The sequence below is a fragment of the Malaclemys terrapin genome, chromosome 2 (genome assembly GCF_027887155.1).
Source record: "Malaclemys terrapin pileata isolate rMalTer1 chromosome 2, rMalTer1.hap1, whole genome shotgun sequence".
In the NCBI taxonomy this organism is placed as follows: domain Eukaryota; kingdom Metazoa; phylum Chordata; order Testudines; family Emydidae; genus Malaclemys; species Malaclemys terrapin.
In genome coordinates this window covers 268,328,643-268,348,624 of record NC_071506.1, presented here as the reverse complement: position 1 = coordinate 268,348,624, position 19,982 = coordinate 268,328,643, and the positions used below count along the sequence as shown (strand labels likewise).

Genomic DNA, 19,982 nt, shown 5'->3' with positions numbered 1-19,982 from the left:
GAGCAAGGACCCTTTTTAAAAAGACAAATCCTGATCCCAGGGCATATCCCAAGTACCTAGGCAAGTTGTGGGGAAGTACCTAGGCAAACTGTAGAGGGAGATGGAAAGAGCCAGGTAGCAATTCAGGGGGCTTTGTGCTGCTTAAGGGGTGTGCCTTGCCTGTGTGATCCACCCCCTCCTGGCTTCACCCTCCCTTGAGCAGCAAAAACATACCATTTTGCAGCCAAGGGCCCCTCTGTGGGAAATGGGGCTGGATTTGCCCTTAAGTGACTATCTGAGTGAAGAACAGCTGGCATTGTACAGACAGCTATCTTTACCTTCTGGTCTCCTTGTTAATATGAATGGACATATGTTTACAACACACTATGTGAATCTAATGTGGATTTTTTTTTTTTCACATTTAGGACACAATGCATCAAAACAAATGTTTTTCCCCAAAAATCCATTTCCTCTGAGCTCATGGTTTTATTTCTGAATTGCACACAAGTCCTGTCTGTAAGAGTTTTCTTACACTTCATTTTTTAAATAAATTCAGCTACATAAGGATCCTTTACAGGACTAGATTGAAATAAGGCAGCAGTACAGCTACTAGGTCAGTTATGTACTGGACTGGCTCTAATTGAAGTCAGGAGGAGTTTTGCCATTGATTTTACTAGGAGCAGGTTTAGGGACATACGTTTGAAAATTTGGGCCTAACCTTAGTTTTAGACACTTCTCCTTGAGCATCCAATTTGTGTTCTGTGCTCCTGAAAGCCAAGCCTAATGTAGCTAAAGTTTAACACCCAAAAATTGAGGCACCAAAAATTAGAGGTCACTTCTACGAATTTCAGCCTACTGGTATTTATTGTGCCTGTTCCTGCTCCCATCAAAATCTGGCAAAATTCAACTGTTTTTAATGGTGCAGGACCAATTTGGCACACCATCCATTTTTTTTTTTTTTTTGGTTACGTTTGCACCAGATTAAGGCTGAAACTGTTAGAGCGAATTTCAGCATTTTAGGAACATCTACTGGTCCCCTATAGCTCACATTAATGAGTAAAATAAAATGTTCATTTGTATTTCCTTTCCATTGTAATTGAAATGGATGTCATGCTGGAGCTGCAAACTTGCTATCCAATTATCACCAAACTCAGTTGATTCAAATCTCTCATTTAACTTTAGTATGATGTGAAATGCTCAGGAAGACTGATGCAAACACAGTTATAGCCTAAATATATCGATTGATCTATAATAAGATGAGGGAGAGAGATAGAACTGGATTGCAACTAGGAAATGAAAGACTTGCTTTTTACTATGATGGTTGGCTTGACATATCTAATTCGTATGTATTGGGGTTGTGATCCTGCATTCCTTGTGCACCCCAAATTCCCTCTGGTTTCATTTGCTGTTCCTGGCACACAAGGATTTCAGATTTGGATGTTGTGTTAATTATCAGTTAAGATTAATGAAAATAAACATAAAATCCCCACACTACTTAGAATGATATCTCATTTTGAGTCTGAGGGGCAGGTTAAGAAGTGCATGCAGTTTTTCATGCACTAGTGTTCTATTCTTCTTTCTTCCCAAAATGCTTGACAAATTAGGGATTTTTGCATAGCCATACAGTATTTCACATGTAAATATTACGCAGTTTACATGGGTATTAAACGGGGGGAAAAGAAGGTTCCCATAGTTGCACAAAATGGCACACCTAGAATTCCTTTCTTGTTTGAACTGAGTCATAAGCGCCATTGCACCTCCAGTGAAAAATCACATGGATGCATAATATTCATGCACTTAAGGGAGAGATTTGTAAAATGTGGTCTCTCCAAATTCTGTTTTATGTCATAGGGGGAAAACATCCAGCTAGTTGAAAGTATGTGATAGGAATGCTGTCACATAACAGACATTTCAGGAAGTCTCTGTAATTTCTTTAATTATTCAAACAACAGAGCACAAGGATAATAGCGTCAAGTACATTCTTATACATTATTTTAACAGTAATAGATATGTATTTAGTCATAAACTATTCTGTAGCCACCACTATTTGTACATTTTATACAAACTCAGACCCTGAAAATGGACTGTGACATTTCCTAAACTTTTTGCACAATGTTAAGACAGTAGTTCCTTCATAAGAGAGCTTTAGTTATAGATTCTCTATTGATCCATCTAACAAAGCACTTCTAATGCATAAGATGGAGGGGTGTTCAAGACATAAAGCTCTGAAGGTATCAATAGGAGGTGTAATAAATGGATTGTGAGAGGGGAGCATATAGTCATTAGAAATATGTGCAATGAAAACACAGCACAGTGTTTCTTTACTTGGCTAAAATAGTTGATCCTAATATAACCCAGCATCTTAGCTGCTCTCACACTGCAGTGCTCTGAGCTCTTCTTGGCCTTTTGGCTAAGATCAACTGCAGCAACATCTGGGGACTATGTCCTACCCTTTCAGGGGAATGGGCTCTGATCTAATAGGTCTTTTTCAACTCTAACATTTCTGATTTATAGTACAGTCCCAGACACAGCTGTGCCTTAAGTTCAATAGCCTGCATCCCTGAACACTGTAACAGTGTGAACTCTGAGAAAGTACAGTCTTTGACATGGTCACAGTCTAACAGTAGAGGCCTTACAAAACCCCAGCTGCTGGTCAGAGATACTGGTAAGAGAGCTTACATGCCCAGACTGCCACATTAAGGACAAAACTCCTAAAAAATCATTTGTTTTGAGATCATATTTTACATACCCAGAAATATCCATATTCTGAGCTCAGGGCATTTATAACCCCAGATGTATTAGCATACACTAATGGCAGAGAGTTTACAACCCTAATGACATTGACACAGCACAGCTGAGAATGACTTTACGAACCCAAGGCCATCACTTTGTAAGGCCAAGCAGTTTACAATCTCAAGCAATATCCCACTCCGGGGTGGCAGACAGTTTACAACCCTGACCGACCAAACTCTGTGGGCAGAGTGCACAACTCCATGCATTGCCAGTGAGCTTAAAGTGATTACAGCCTCAGCCACTCTCATCATCTGGTCATGAAGTGATTATGTGTCCAGACACTTCCACAAACTGATTCTGGAGTCGTTACGATCCAAATACTGCTACATTTGGAGCTGAGATTGATTATAGCCCCAGACTTTGCCAAAGAAGGAAGACCGAATCTGCAGCCTCAGACACTGTCATAGTCTGAGTTCAGAGTGACTAGGCACTGCCATGTTCTGAGGTAAGAGAGTTTACAAACCCCAGATGTTGTCCTACTTTGAGCTCAAGGAGATTGTTGTCTAAGGGCCTGATCTAACACCCATTAAATTCAACGAAGAGGCTCCCATTGACTTCAGTGAGAGCTGGACTGGGCCTCAAAACAGTGCCACAAATGGTGGGCCAAGAGATTGAATCTCCTCCCAAAGAGACGACTATATTCTGACACAGGTAGTTCACAACTCCAAGACACTGCAACACTCTGAGCATAAAGAGCTTACACACCCAGGTTCTGCTATCGATGTACACACAATCCCAGACACTTCTGAGGGAAAAGAGGTCACAAAACCGGAGACTGTCAGAGGACAGAGAGCACATCCAATTGTCAATTAATTGTACATGATGTACACATGATCAGAATTTAGCCATGACCGCCTACTACTGCTCCAGAAACTGACACACTTTGAGGATAAAAAATTATGAACCTCCTCCTCCCAAGACTGCCACCTTACAAGAGCCTCAAAGCCCAAGCAGACCTCTTGGAAGACTGAGTGCAAGGTAGTTGCTTTCCAGCTCAGGGGAGGACTTTGCTAAACTTCTGGAGCAAAATGGTAACTTAAGTGTAATCATCCTAATTGTAATCAAAACTGAAGAAAAAGTGTTCAAGGAAAGTCTCCCTTACATTGTGTTCTTATCTGAAATGCACACACTGTTTTGCCAAATTTTTTGAAATAGAAAAATGTCCTTTGAGGTGTAGGGAGATATCAGCAAATACAGCAGAACCTCGCTAACTGGCACCTTGCTAATCAGCACATGTGACAATTCTCACCAAAAGCCTGATAGTCAGACCCCAAAGATTTCATCTCTTGAGTACAGTAGTGAAATCACTTATTACTCAGATTGCATCACTAATTTTACAGAATACACTCCAGTACATTTACTAATATAGTGTGAAGTATCATAAATAGTTATAACTAAATAATACATCAGAATAAATGAAAAAGTAGATTTGGTGATGTCATATCCTTGTTTGTTTGAATACTGTGTTTTTTTTCTCTTCCTTGTTGATTTTAAAAAAGCTCCAATCCCTGCATCTTTACTCAGGCAAGACAGCCACTGAAATCTGCTGGCCAGATTCTTCTTTCAGCTACAGCAGTGTGAATCCAGAGTACCTCATTGAAGTCGGTGTGGTTGCACCAGAGTTACATCAGTTGAGAACCCCATTTCTGCAAACTAATAGAAGTCACTGGGGCTCTTCTTGGGCACCATGGTTCACTTGCAGATTAGCTTGCTTTAATGATCCAATGTACTCCTCTGAGAAGTCAATGGAAAGATTCCCATTGCCTTCAGTGGTCTTTGGATGAGTTCTTAAGTGAACACAGAATCTGGAACAGTGGAGTTTTGCCTGAGAAAGGGTGGCAAGACTTGGTCCAGACGGCAGTAATCCAAAATGTGTCTGCTAGTCATTAGTGCGAATAAGTGAGGTTCTACTGTTAGTACAACAAATCTGAGGTTTCCCAAGAGCTGATGTGATGTATTTGGTTACTTCCTTAAGTTTAGCAGAATTCAAAGTATAAGCAACACATCTAAAGAAAACAATGGGCATTTCTTTAGGTATCACGTTTCCTAAACCAATAAGCAAAAAGAAAAAAAATGGGATGCACCAGGAACTCTTAGTTATTATATACTAACCAGACTGTGCATGGCACATTTTTATTTCTATAAAACTATTAAAACTATTACAAAATATTCAAAAATACATTTTAGTAAATTTACAGCAGTTATTTCTCAATTTATTAATGCAAAACATCCTTTTTTCCCTTCTGTACAAACTACCCTCTCCTTCGTCACAGAATCACCGCCATGTGCGCTTTTTTAAAAAATATTATTTTCTAATACATTTCTTCTTTTTTTTGACGTTAAAAATAACAAAGTTTCTTATGGTTTTGTAAATAAAAAGTTTGTGTAACAGTCTTGACTTCCAAGAACGTGGCCAAATGGTGTTTTTACAAAGCAAAATATTTAAGAAACATGAAAAACAATACAGGAAATGATGTTACAGTTGAAACTATTTAAATTAAAATAATATATTCTCATATTTTACACTATTTCAAAAACGAAATGTGATTCAAGTTAAGTATTGATCTCTCAAAAAAATCTAATTTACAATTCTGTGTACAAAAATATAATTTATGGACCCCATGAAGTTTGTCTTTTGTTTGTGTTTAGACTTGCTGAAAAGAAGGAGCATTGCAATGGAGGGATGGGAAAAGTACAGAATTTTGCTTTCTGAAAGTCAGGACACATGTGACATGTAGAAAAATAGACTCTGCGCCGTTTTGCTTGGCCTCACAAAATAATGTTTTCCCCTGTGAGTGCAGTTCAGGTGATAATAAATTATCAAAGAAACTTCTTAAGGCTCTTGAAGGTCCGGTTCATATCCATTTTAAAACATCTATTCAAAATACCAAACCAATAAATATCCAGGAGAGGAGGAAAAACAAAACAACAACCAAGAGAACAGAACAAAATAACCAACCAAATAAAAATATATATATAATATATTTATAAACTAAACAGAACAAAACTTCCCGGGGTCTTTATTTTCCTTAAAGTCTACTTTGGACTGTCCTACTTTATTATTATTTTTATTATTATTATTATGTCTTAAGCCGTGCTCGCCTTTAAAAATATGTTTTTCCTTTTCTTTTTCCTGTGAGTTTGTTTTTTCCCCCCTCTCTTTCTCTCCCGGCTGCCTGGGCCTGGCGGCGGTGCGGAGCTGCTCTGCTCTCAGCTGGACTGCACGGCCATGCCCAGCGGGTGCAGGGAGTCACTGTCCAGCACCCAGCTGCCGATGCGGTAGAGGAGGCGCGAGTACCAGTGGAGGCCCGGGGGGGCGGGCTCCGCCTCGGGCAGGCTGGCGCTGGGGGAGAGCACGGCCAGCAGGGCGTGGGCCAGGCGGAAGGGGGCGAAGGCCCAGTGCGCCCAGCTGTGCTCCTCGATGACGGCGTAGCAGGAGGCCAGCACCCGGTTGATGAGGATGGTGCCCTGGGCCGTGAGCGGGGCGTAGGCCCCCGAGGCCTCCTCCCGCAGGGAGACGCTGTGCACCGCGGCGGGCAGCAGCCGCCGGCCGCCCTCGCCCAGCACGTAGACCCGCTGGCCCGGCCGCACGCGGCTGGCGAAGAGGGCGCGGCTGCGGGCGGGCTCGGGCTCGGGCTGGGAGTGGTTGTGCGGAGGCGCCACGAAGAGCAGGTGGGCGGCGGTGAGCAGCAGGCGGGCGCGCGGCTGCCGCGTCTCGATCACGTAGAAGAGCTTGGGGGCGCCGTGCTCGCGGTCCAGGAAGGCCAGGAAGTCGCTGTAGAGCAGCCGGCCCTGCGCGTCCGCCGCCAGCACGCGGTCCCCGGGGCTCAGGTCCTGCACCCGCTTCGTGCCGCCCTGCTCCAGGTGCACCGTGGCCGAGCCCGGGAAGCAGCCGCCCGACTTGGCGGCCACCGAGTTCTCTGTGCGGGCGAGAGAGGCGCACGGGTTAGAGCCGGGGGCGGACGAGGGGGCCCCGGGCCGGGCTCTCTGCGCCCCGCTCCCGTTCTTCTGCACCCTCCCCCCGAGCTCTCTGCGCCCCGCTCCCGTTCTTCTGCACCCTCCTCCAGAGCTCTCTGCGCCCCGCTCCCGTTCTTCTGCACCCTCCCCCGGGCTCTCTGCGCCCCGCTCCCGTTCTTCTGCACCCTCCCCCCGAGCTCTCTGCGCCCCGCTCCCGTTCTTCTGCACCCTCCTCCAGAGCTCTCTGCGCCCCGCTCCCGTTCTTCTGCACCCTCCCCCGGGCTCTCTGCGCCCCGCTCCCGTTCTTCTGCACCCTCCCCCCGAGCTCTCTGCGCCCCGCTCCCGCCCGGCTCTCTGCGCCCCGCTCCTGTTCTTCTGCGCCCCCCGCTCCTGTTCTTCTGCACCCTCCCCCCCGAGCTCTCTGCACGCCCCCCCCCCCGCCCGGCTCTCTGCGCCCCGCTCCCGTTCTTCTGCGCCCCCCGCTCCTGTTCTTCTGCACCCTCCCCCGGGCTCTCTGCGCCCCGCTCCCGTTGTTCGTCTGCACCCCCCCCCCGGGCTCTCTGCACCCCCCCCCGCTCCCGTTCGTCTGCACCCCCGCCCTCCGCCGGGCTCTCTGCATCCCCCCGCTCCCCACAGAGCCAAGGGCAGGGGGTCTCTGCGACCTCCACTGTCTGCATCCTACACACAGGCATCAGGCCAGCTGCTCTGCATCCCACCCTTTCAGCCTATGGGTTGGCTTCAATTCTTGTCCCAACACACAGTCTACCCAGGGGCTCTCTGCATCCTGCCCCTCATAGAGCCAAAGGTAAGGGGGCTCTTTGCATCCCACCCCCTCCCCATGGAGCCAGAGGCAGGGGCTCTCTGAATCCCGCCTCCCCGGCCCCCCATACAGCCAAGGGCAGGGGCCCTCTGCATTCCCCCTCCCCCCATAGAGCCAAGGGCAGAGGCTCTCTGCATCCCGCCCCCCTTCCCCCTATAGAGCCAAAGGCAAGGTCTCTCTGCATCCCGCCCCCCCTTCCCCCTATAGAGCCAAGGGCAGGGGTTCTCTGCATCTCTCCCCCTCCTCCCCCAGCCCAGGGCAGGGACTCTCTGTATCCTGCCCCCCACCCCCGTACAACCAAGAATAGGGGCTCTCTGCACACACACACACCCATAGAACCAAGGGCAGGGGCTCTCTGCATCCCACAGTCCCCCCACCTCCTCTCCCAAAAGACATACATTCCCTAGCCAAGTCTGCTCAGCGTCCTCCTCCCCATATCCCCAGGTTAGGAGTTGTCTGCATTCCACACCTCAGGTTATGAGTTTCAGTGCACACATTTATAGCAGTGGCCTTTGCATGCCACCTTTCCAGCTCAGGTTAGTAGCTGTGAACCCCTTCCTCTACTAGGAGTTTTTGCATCCTCCCCCCCACTTCCTCCATTAATAGTAGTACAATAGGGCCTAGAGGCCCCAGGGCCCCTGTGAGTGAGGCATCAGATATACACATCACCAGAGACAGTCCCTGCCCCAAGGAGTTCACAGTCTAACTAGACAAGACAGTTAAAGCCTTGTCTAGAAAAGTGCTCCGCTTTCACTAAAGTAATAAAACTGATCTTGTGAAAGTGGTGCAGCCTCCTTTGTAGCTACACTTACATTACAAAGAACATAAGAACGGCCATACAGGGTCAGACCAATGGTCCATGTAGACCAATAGCCTGTCTTCTGACAGTGACCAGTCCCATTGCTTCAGAGGAATGAACAGAACGGGCAACCATCCAGTTGAAGTTGAAGCTGAAGCTAACTCAATATAAGCTAACAAACCAGTGTAAGTGGTTTATACTAGATGGGGGTTGGGCCAGTTTAACTGGATCAGTTTCAAAATTAATGGTGCCTTGTCTACATGGGGGAAATTGACCAGAATAGCTATTGCAAAATGACCTATTCTGCAGTAACTATTCCAGAATAGCTCCCCATGTGGACACTACTCTGGAAAAAAAGATACTTTAATCCTGAATAATTAGTGCACTTCCAAAGTGGAGTTGTTATTCTGGAATAAAATCACTTTTATTCTGCAATATCATGTCCATGTGGAATACTTTATTCCAGTCAGTTTCCCCAGTAGAAAAGTTCATAGTTAAATTGTGCACTTTTACAATTTAGGGTGACCTAGCTACACTGCTCATGGCTATGAAAAAATCACACCCCTGAGATACATAGTTAAACTGACCTAACCCCCTGGGATAGATGCTGCTAGGTTGGGTAAGTCTACAGGACAGTGCTACATTGGTGCTACTGCACTGTTGTAGTGTATCTGGTGAAGATGCGCTATGCTGACAGGAGAGTGCTCTCCCATCGGCATAATTACTCAATTTCAGTGAGAAGCGGAAGCTATGTCTCCCACCGACATAGCACCTGTGTGGACAGCGCAAAACTTGTGTCACTGGGGGGGGGGGGGCTTTTTCACACCCCTGAGTGACGTAAATTATATCAACTCAGGCTGTACTGTAGACCTGCCTGACGGAAGAATTCTGTGGACCTAGTTATTGCCTCTCAGTGGTGGATTAACTACAGTGATGGGAGATGCTTTCTGTCGCTTAGCAAGTGTCTACACTCGCCATAGTTGTGCTGCCAATTCATAGACAGTGTAAGGGCAAGTTTACATTTAAAACACTGCATTGGCGTAGCCGCTGTAGCACTTCAATGAAGACATTGGCCGACAGGAGATAGCTCTCCCGTTGGCCTAGTTAATTCACCTCCCTGGGAGGCATTAGCTGAGTCAAGTTCTCCCACCAAGAGCACTGTCTACCCAGGGGGTTAGGTCGGTATATGTCACGCAGGGGGGTGGATTTTTCACATCCCTGAGTAACAGATCTACCGGTTTCAGAGTAGCAGCCATGTTAGTCTGTATCCGCAAGAACAGGAGTACTTGTGGCACTCTGTATGCATCCGAAGAAGTGGGCTGTAGTCCACGAAAGCTTATGCTCTAATAAATTTGTTAGTCTCTAAGGTGCCACAAGTACTCCTGTTCTTTTTATAGATCTACCGATTATAGGTCTGTAGTGTAGAACAGACCTAATACAGCCAAAAGCAAAGGGCGGAAGGGGAATCAGAGGCACAGAGAAGTGAAGTGACTGGCTTAATGTCACATAGCAAGTCAATGGTAGAGCTAGACTTCGCTCCCAGGGCTCCTGACTCTTAGGCAAGGTCTATACTGTGCACCTTACATGGCATGGCTGCCGCTGTAAGGTATGCAGTGTAGCCACTCCTTGCTGGCAGGACAGAGCTCTCCTGCTGGCAAAATAAAACCACCCCCAACGAGAGAGCATCTTCCACCAACAAACTGCTGTCCACACCGGCACTTTTCATTCGTAAATTTTTGTTAGGGGGTATTTTTTTTCACACCCCTGGCCTTAGGACTGGTCTACACTGGGAACTTACTTAAACATAGCTATGTCTCTGAGGGATGTAAAAAATCCACACCCAAGGGATGTAGTTTTACCAGCTTAACGCCTGGGGTAGACAGTGCTAGGGGGATGGAAGAATTCTTCCGTTGCCGTAGCTACTGCCTCTTAGGGAGGTGTAGTACCTACCCTGATAGGAGAACCCCTCCCATGGGCATAGGTAATATTTACACTGAGGTGCCACAGCAGTGCCACTGTTGTATTTTAGGTGTTGACAAGCCCTTAGTCTACTGTCCTATCCACTAGATCCTCCTGCCTCTCATTGCCTTAGGAACTTCTGAGCACTCCCTCACAGCAGTCTCTGTGCCCACACACCAGGTGAGGATTCTCTGCAGCTCCTTCCCCCCCAGATAAGAGAGTATTTGCCTCCCTCACTAAGTCAAAAGTCTCTGCTCAGCCCAGTTAAGGAGTGTTTCCCCCCACCCTCTCTAGCCCCCTATCTAACCTTAAAACACCCTCTACTTTATGCACAAGGACAGGCTAGTCATTGGGGCTAAGTTTTAACCTGATCCTAAATTTTGGGGCTCTTGGTTATTCTGTCACCACTGCCTCATTATTAGTCCTTCAGAGAAATCCTAGCCATTTTAAAAACAAGATCAACCCACATTTATGGATTTGAATTCTCTGTCCTTGAAAATATTACTATAATATGTAGAAATGTAAAAGCTTTTCAGGCCAGAAGGGACCGGCATGACTGTCTATTCTGCCCTCTTCCATAGCGTAGGGTCTGGAATTTCACCTAGTGATTCCTGGGTGTTCCTGAACACCCTAGTTACATTTTTGTGTATTTGGTTGCACCCACAGTATTCCACTGTAGCCAGGACATTTGATAAAATTTATTTCCATTCTTGCTCCCTCACTTGATTTCACTGCAGTTTTCTCCCAGTTACTAAGTGTGCCAATTTCTAGTCCAAGTAATTTTCCTCCTAAAAGTTGTAAGACCACAGATACAGACTTTATTTTTGTGCCTCTGTAGCTGGTGCATAAGCTATTATGATTTAAATAAATACTTGCAGAGTCTCCTAATGACTTTCTCAGGAAGGACAGGAAGGGCGAAAATTAGAATGTTATTGATTTGCTAACGACTTTATCACTTGTGCTTCAGAAATGGAACAGCAAGATCTCCAAGGCCTCTTCACTGAGAACATGGCAACAAACGAGCTATGCGCTTTATGTAGAGTCCTTTCCTAGCAAACTACACCTTAGGACAAGCCCCGAGTAAAGCTCTTGCTTGAGCTTTGTTTGCATATTCAGGGGCTTGATGAATAGATCTAGTAGTGTAGCAACTCTACAAACATGCCAGTGAATTGGCAGAGGTGTGAAAATCTGCTGCTTTGAGCAGTGCTGTTTGGGTTCTCTAATTAAAATCCAATAAAGGATCAGCATTGTCATTCTGATTCATGTAATAAATGCAGACACTCTTGGAAGAGAGGACACTTCCATTTTTTTCCCAGCTTCTTCCCCCCACCCCTCTCCCCCTATTTGTTCAGGTGCAGAAACCCTATGTGCCAATTCACACACATACTCTCCAAAAAACCAGGACCTTCCAAGCACTATTTGCACAGCAGAGCCACTTTTCCAAGACACTCAAGATGTGTATTTGAATTTTAAATGTAGGAGCTTGCTCTAAATACTTGCAGTAGCCCATTATCAATGTCCCTTTTACCACCCCAGCCTCTCTTCTCTGTCCTGATGACAATAATTCAGACCTTGGGGGAACTCTTCTTTGCATTCCAATCTCCGGGATCATACTTTTTGCAAATAGAGATCTAGATAAAGAATCTTCCTGCCTGGAATTATAGGGTTTAATCTTCTCATAAGATTCTCTGTCATGAAACGAGGTTTTGACAATTTGAAATCAGACTTAGCTGGCGGAATTCAAGCCTGCTCTCTTGAAGCCCGTGTAGTACAGTCACACGACCCTGCCTGACATGCACTAAATATTACCCCAAACCTCCAAGTGTGTGTGGAATTTTAATGAGTAGATTTGTTCTCTTGGAATTATTCTTCTCCTATGAAATATACATGGAGTTGGATTATGTTCATTTGGAATAAGGTTACTGTGCATCACAAACAGACACCTTGAGCTGAGATCTTTACTATAGAAAAGGACATTTAATATCACTAGCAACTTTGTAGAGATTTCTTTGGCTAAATAAGACCAGAAGATTAACCAAAGCAATATCACAGGCTCAATGTAAAGCCTGCATTGGCCAGCGAAGTGTAGCTCTTCATCAACCCAGGAATGTAAAGCTGGTTAAGGGGGTCTGATCTGCTACCAGTAGAGTCAATGGAAGTCTTGCTATTGCTTTGAATGGGAGCAGGATCAGGCCCCTAGTTACCTTACTTCTAAGCAAACAGATATATTTAGAGAGGGAGTAATTATTTTCTTTCACAACTAAGTATTTCTTGACACTTTAAAAGTGTTTCTTGGCTAAAAGAGGCTATTAAAATACAGTTTAGATGCTATGCAACAAACACTTAGAGGTGAAAAACCCAGCTCTTCTGCGATGCACTGTTAACAGTTTTGCTAAAAGCGTCAATTTATGCGCAGAAATGAAGTTTCAAATTTCGCGATTTATTGTTAGCAAGTTATTCCTTTGTTGAAACAGCATGTGGCGTTGTAAGCACAGGGGAAAAAAATCCTGGGGTTTCCTAGCGGCTACAGATTAAGCCATGAATGGCATTAATTTTCTTTTTCCTGCGCACACTAGCAGGTCCTGTTGGCAATAGCAATAATACTAGACTTCGGGGCGTGCAGCCAGCTAGATGTTTTAAAATGGTCACGATATTTGTTTGTAAGATACTATGTGAATTTAGAAAAAAAGAAATGCCAGGGGGGACGACTGTTATTTTGCAGAGCTGTGGGCTCAGTCGGGGCGGGAGGGGATCACTACTTTAACAGAGTGGTGGAGTTGGCTGCAGGTTTTTGCATCCTTATGATTAATCTAGGGCTATAGAGGTGCCATGCATTCCCCCCCCCCCCCCGCACGCAGAGTGAGAAAGCTAGAGAACCGTATTAATATCCGAATCAGTTCTCTGCCCAGATTGTCACGGTGATCGGAATGAGGGCTTTCCCCTGCCTTTGTAAACTCCACTCTAAATCTACATTGTCCTCCTAATAGCCCCCTCCTACGTAGGCAGAGAAGCACAGGACGAGGCTGGCTCATAAATGGGACCAAGCCCCGAAGTTATGTATGGCTCGAAATCAGTTAAATGGGAAGAGAAGCCCAGCCGCTATGCAAAGCAATGGCTGGATAACCGCATCCTCCCCCAGGTCAAGTGCCCGGTTCTGATGCAACCTGCGCTTGGCCCAAGCAGCAGCAGATCCAGGGCTTAGCCTTGGGGAGTGCCCCTCCCGTCGTAGGCCCCCAGTGGTGCTGTAGTCCCTTCAGTGGCTGCCTTGGGAGGGGTTCACACGCCCTGTTGCTGGGATACTTCTATTCTCCCGTACGGGTCCAACCTGTCAGGCCTGAGTCCCACCGTCCTTAAGGGTGCTTTGCCTAGACGCCCCCGGGCAGGGCTGGGGTGCCAGCCGCGGTGAGCCAGGAGGCTCAGCTGTCATCCTTACCTGCTTTGACGGAGCAGTGGATGTGGGCCTTGGACTCGTAGTAGACCCAGTCGAAGCCAGCCTCTACCGCCAGCCGAGCCAGCATGCCGTACTTGCTGCGGTCCCTGTCCGAGGTGGTGATGTCCACGGCCCGGCCCTCGTAATGCAGCGACTCCTCGGAGTGGTGCCCATCTTCATCCCATCCCTCGGTCACCCTCAGCTTCACTCCGGGCCACTGGTTCATCACCGAGATAGCCAGGGCGTTCAGCTTGTCTTTGCATCTCTGCAGGGACAGGGGCACACAAGGGGCACACGCATTGCACGGGCACTGTGGCATTTATACAGCACCCCCTGGCCACTGACACCCCCCCTCCCCTATTAAAATAACTCACACCTGGCATTTCAAGAGTTAAAGACTATGGACAAAGCCTCAGCTATGCTCAGTCAGTAAACTGTGATCCTGGGCCCACTATCATTGAAGTCAAGGGCAAAACTCCTGTGACTTCGCCCTATATATCCGTGCAAGGGGCCAGTCTAGGGGAATTGAAAAGCTTCTCGGATACCTAATGGGCAAGCCTGTTAGTCTGATGTAGGAAGTAAAGTGAGGTCGGTGCAGAGAAGGTGGAAGCCCGGATAATACGAAGTGAGTGGGGTCGAAATATAACCATTCTTTTAAACGATCGCCCACTTTCTTACAGCCTGCAACCTGTTTGAGTGTCAGAAGCATGACACGATCTCTCCTCATTCCTCCAACTAAGACGTGCATTTTCACATTGTTGGGAGCACAGTAAAGTTTTCCAAAAGACAAACACTTGCCATACATCTGGGAGTCAAATATTTTTCCCTGCAATGTCTCTCCGGGTCTTTTCAACTTAAGTCGGTGATGAAAAGGTTCTCCGTACGCGTTAACAGCCTTTCTGTGCTAGAAGGAGTTTTTCCTTCGCAGATCACTCACTAGAGTCCTTAGACCAGCCTGGACTAGAAACATTCATCCTGCTTGAAATATACATACGTGTATATATAAGAGCAAACCCACCCGATATCTCTTAGGGGAAAGAATGAGAAGCAGAGAGGGATCAAGTTGATAGCAATGTTAAAAACCAACAAACCCAGAGGTGAGCTATCGTAGAATATGAAACCGGGAGTGACAACAAGCATTCTTGATATGGAGTGCCACATTCTTTTAACTAAATAGACCACTGCCACATTATTAACTTTCTGTTTTCTTTAACTAGCTCCTTTCCTTTATGTTGTCTTGATTTTATGAAATTTACCAGGCAGGACCCGGCAGTTCGGCGAGAAATTGTAAGGGGTTATGGACAAATGTGTAAAGGAGGGGCAAAGAGGGAGGACGGAGCTAGGAGATCATTCTAAATAAAGTACGAAACGTTTGGGTAGATTCTTATCACATCCCAGAGTTTAAATAGAATACTGCTCTGCATGAATTAATGAGCTCTAGAAAAAGGTCATCTACCATCCACACCCAGTGAGGATTAGAAAAGCAATATACATTTCAGGCACCTTTGCAAATGTGAGACTACAGCATATTGCCAGCTAATTTGTTTTAAAAAGGACAAAGCCGTTTCACGATATGGATATTTGACTGTTGCAGTCAAACCAATATCTGCAGTTGAGTAAAGCTAAAGGCAAACGCATCAAGTGGGTAGGGATGTTTGGCTTTCTACAGGAGGACTCACCCCAAAACGTTATCAATGTGTAAAATAACCCACCACAAAGGTTCTTTTCACAGCTCCCAGAAGGGGGGAAAAAACTTGCATGATTCCTGCTACACTACTTTTAGGTACGTGACCGGATTGCTCAACAGGAAAGTTCCAGCGCGTATATTACAGCCATAAAGAGATACCCTAGCAATACTTCGGTGGCAGTTAAATATAAAATGCCCTGGTGAGTCCACTTTGGACTCCCTGGCCGATTGTTCCATGTGACTTAACACTTTTATGGAAAGAGCTGATTGTTTGGTCTTTAATGTGACGTTAGTCTAGGAAAAGCAGAATACCATAAGGAAGTTTAGCTTGTGAATTTCTCTCTCGCAGATAGACTGTGAGAAAAAGGCGAAACATGCAACGTTTTAGGCCACTGACAAGGAGAAAGCCCTTAGCTGCACAGCAATCTAAAGCCATGTTATTTTATAACTAAGAAAACAAGTAGGGAGGCGAGTAGACGAGGCGGGTTTGCTATTCCAGCTCCTTCCCCTATAAATATGAGCTAAAGTCTCTCTGGCAAACTAAAAGGGAAAGGAACGACCTACTAAAGGACTTTCGTTCCTTTTATATTGACTGAACTGGATTGTCAGAGTCAAAAGCCGTGAAGGCCAGACTATTTATTAATTCATTGGGTCGTGTGCCACAAATCAAGCCCAATTCTGTTCAGCCACCGTGAAACTCAGCAGGGCTGCCTCCACTAACGCTTTGTGTGGAGGCAAAGTTGTTCAACAAGCCCTCTCCTGCCAGCCCCTAATCTCTTCACAAATGAATTGCTTGAAGGAAACACTTAACAGGTACCTGTCAGTGTAAACAACCCGGTGGGCTTCCTAAATGCCAAGTTGATCTCCAAATTCCTCACATCATGCACCGGTTGTGTGCCTGTATGGCACTAGATTTCTATTTTATTTCATACAAATTCCAGCTTTATCATATTGACCTGGCTCCCTTATCTCGTTCACAGATCCAGCCAATGGTTGCTGTGTGTGTGTGTGTGTGTATGGGGCGGGGAGGGGGGGCATTCAGCAAACTGCTGTTGTCACCTGCAAAGTTGAGAACCTGACTTACCTAGCTCTGCGTTTTTTCCCCTTCTTAAGTTAATATTAACTAGCAGCTAATGCATTCAGCAACGATTCTGAAAGTTTAACAATTCCATTCAGGGAAGAGCTTTCCATGGTTGAAGGGCTTGTGAAGCAGGCATTTAAAGGCTTGAATTTAACAGAACAAGAGGTTGCTGATTGAGAGAGAAAGAAAGAGATTGGCCCAGCTCGTTGTAGGATTGCAATAGGAGGGAATTCTGATGTCAGCGGCAGCTTCCCACCACCTCCCTACAATATTGTTATTGGAAGACCACCGAGCAATTCCCCTTCCAACCCACCCCGAACATTGCTACAGGCTCACTACTGTTCAATCACCCCATTACCTCGCCCCAGCCCCAGCCAGGGGTATGAGATCACTCTTGTCCCTTCCTCTCCCCTCCCCCAATATCATTATGCAATCACCGATGTCCCTTTCTCCCCTCTCTTGCTCCCCAAAGGGGGTTCAGTAATGAAGCTGCAGCCAGACGTTGATCTCTTATTTTGGTGTGGTACCTAAGCTGGGCTATGAGGCAGAGCGGCGTTATCTACCCCCCCCCCCCCCTTCTTGTGTGTCAGGAACGAGAATAGTCGCTGAAGGAAAAAGTATTTGTTTTCGTTTCGTTCGTCTGAGGGAAGTTGACAGAAGGTCAGAAGTTCAAATGCTGCCAGCTATTGCAGCGAGAGTGGCAAGCCATGTAGAAGGCTCAGTATTCCCAGGGAAGGGCAGCTAGAGAGACAAGGCACATGCAAGGCTGCAGTAGAGGAGAAAGGAGACACTACCACACACGCTGGGGTCTCCCCCTCTTCAGCCCACCGCCCCCCTTTAAAAAAAACACCATCACACATTTTCCCTTCCTCTGTGGGTCTCCATCTCTTTCCCTCTGTATTTCAATCTCTGTCTGGCTCTCCTTCTCTCTTCCTCTCTACACCTAAGCTTCATTTGCTCTTTCATGAGTATGGTGTGTCTGTGTGTGTCTAATTACACGCACACACACACACACACACACACATAAAAGCACGTCTTCTTTTTTTTTTCTGGGGCTTCCTAGCAGCAGCAGCAACAGCAGCAGCAGCATTTGCCGTATTAAAAAGGATACAAACTGAAATCCTAGCCGTTGCGATCGATAAAAGAGGAGTAAGTGGAGCTGAAAATGCGAGATGTGTCTGACTTGGCGCACTGTCTTGCATCTTTTCAGCAAGGGAGGATGACCGAGGGCTATAAGAGGGACTGGACTGGATCTTACAATGCATGCCACAATAGTCCTCCTCTCTCACTTGCCTTTCTCTTGCATTAGGAGGCGAGATTAAAGCTGCTATCGAATTGGACTGGGAACTCTCTACACAACATGCTCTGCACCGTGGCCTGTGCATATTTAATTGAGGCTCGCGCTTCTATCTGGCAGAGGCGCGCGCGTCAACACTCATAGGTACAGTAAGATTTAAGGTGGTCGGGAGGAGATTGGAGGAGACACGTCCCTCGCCCAAATAAACCTAGTAAACGTGCGGAAAATCAAGCCGAGGCAAAGGGGAGAGTTTAGGAAATTCTTCCCATGCTCAACGCGATTCTTGCAGCCGAGTTATATTATAGCACTGAAGGAGGGACTTAAAATACATTAATAGTGGGAAGGGAGGGGGGAGGCTGTTGACCTATATTTGGATGAAACCCATTTCCAGTGTCTAGATGGCATCTAGATTCCATGTAGTTTCAAAAACTCTAGAACTGGGAGACTAATTGCTTTCACCTATCTCTCCGTGAGCAATAACAATATTTATTATTATAATGTGTCTGTTTGGGAGGGTTTATTTTTTGCATACAATGGTTCCGCATTCTGATTCACTCCCGATTCAATATTTATTCAGCTGTAAACCTTGTGCCATCTGATTTTTAAAACAGAAGTGATGCAATGCTGATAAGTTGCAAGTCCCTCCCATTTGGAAGTACCAGAGCATTGGTGGCGAGCATCCTTAAAGAAATATCAATATATTTACGCTCTGATGGGCACAATTGCAAAGGATGGTTTTGCAATACAAGCTATATAATACAGAAACAGGAGAGTAATGGTCGATTGGACTTCAGCTGCCTTTTGTGAGTGCAAGACTCCATAGGTACTAAATTTAGAATCCGCTTGCAAACAACAATAATGAAGGGTAATAAAATAAATATAAAAAAGTCAGCATCTGTACCAACCGATGACTGCATTTGTAATAATGAAAGAGTGGCCTGGCGGTCACTAGACACTTGGGGTCCTCTTAGCTGTATACAATTCGTTTGATCAAAGTGCAGCCTTGGGGACAAATGCAAACAGAAATCTCTAACCAAGTTACAGGGAACATTATGGCAAGGTTATAATTGTAAGTATTACACAAAACCCCAACAAATATATATTTATGGCTATATGCCCCTGCAAACTTAACTGGATATTTAAATATGAATCTAACCGATGAGGTTTTTTTGGGGGGGGGGCAGGGGTGTCTTTCAAAAATGCTAAGACGTTTTAATTTATGATTGCTCAGATATGCTAACAAATAAAAATATATGTATCTATGTAGCTCTACCTGAGTCATCAGTCTGTCAGCTCCAGTGTTCTCTTCATCCTTAAAAATAATGTCAGGGTTGTAATTTGGGGTTAGTTCTTTAAATCTCTCGGAGTTTCTTGAGATCTTCCCTTCATATCTTCCACTGGCCCCTAGGGTCTTCTCTGCCACATTGGGAATAAACTGCTTATAGGCTAAAGGGGTCAGTTTTTTGGGGTGTCTCCTTTTTCCAATACCCCTGCCTGGTCCACAAGTCAGCCCAGAGGAGACCAAAAGAACGCAGATGAAGCCCACCAACAGAATTCTTGTCAACAGCAGCATTTCGTCCATTGAATCCAATTACTTCAAAGCTCTCTGTGTCTATCCCTGGCTGTCTCTCTAGATCTCTCTTCCTACGTCCTTGTCTGCTTTCTGAATCGTACACTATCCACCGATCCCTAGCAAGACAGGTGTTGGAATGGCAGGCTTTAGGTCGCTGATAACGGAACACATCGGAGTTTGGTCGTGAGACAGCAATCGAGAGACAAAAAGGGTCTGATTTTAATGGTAGCAAGGCTAGAGACGCTTGTGAGAGGAGTCTGCCTTTAGTTCTATATTATAGCTGCCAGAGCCGAGTTCTGATTGGCCAAGGCGAGACAAGCTTGTCTTCTGATGTATTAACCCTCAAAAAGGCAACAAATTCTTGAAAGATATTTTTTTTTCTTTTACCTGAAGGGCTTGGAGCTGAAAGGGGTGGAGATAGCGCTTTCTTGGGATAACATCAATTACATGCTGTTTTTTTTTTTAAACTTTCTTGGCAGAGTGGTACATTTGTCAGCAGGAGTAACAGATGTCTCTGTGAAATAAAAATATTAGCAGGCTGCCTTACTGCATTTCAAGTTTTTAAGGACGGGTTTAAATGAAAATAAAAATAAAATAAAAAGTTGGC

At 45.7% G+C, this 19,982-nt stretch overlaps 1 protein-coding gene across 1 annotated transcript; it reads right to left on the bottom strand.

Moving 5' to 3' along the window:
• Positions 1 to 1,900: 1,900 nt before the first annotated feature.
• SHH (sonic hedgehog signaling molecule) lies at positions 1,901 to 19,618 on the bottom strand. Its single transcript, XM_054021126.1, has 3 exons — positions 19,076 to 19,618; positions 13,741 to 14,002; positions 1,901 to 6,692 (listed from the first exon to the last, which is right to left on the bottom strand). Exons 1-3 carry the CDS (start codon positions 19,382 to 19,384, stop codon positions 5,983 to 5,985), a joined length of 1,281 nt encoding a protein of 426 aa, XP_053877101.1. The 5' UTR covers positions 19,385 to 19,618; the 3' UTR covers positions 1,901 to 5,982.
• Positions 19,619 to 19,982: the final 364 nt, after the last annotated feature.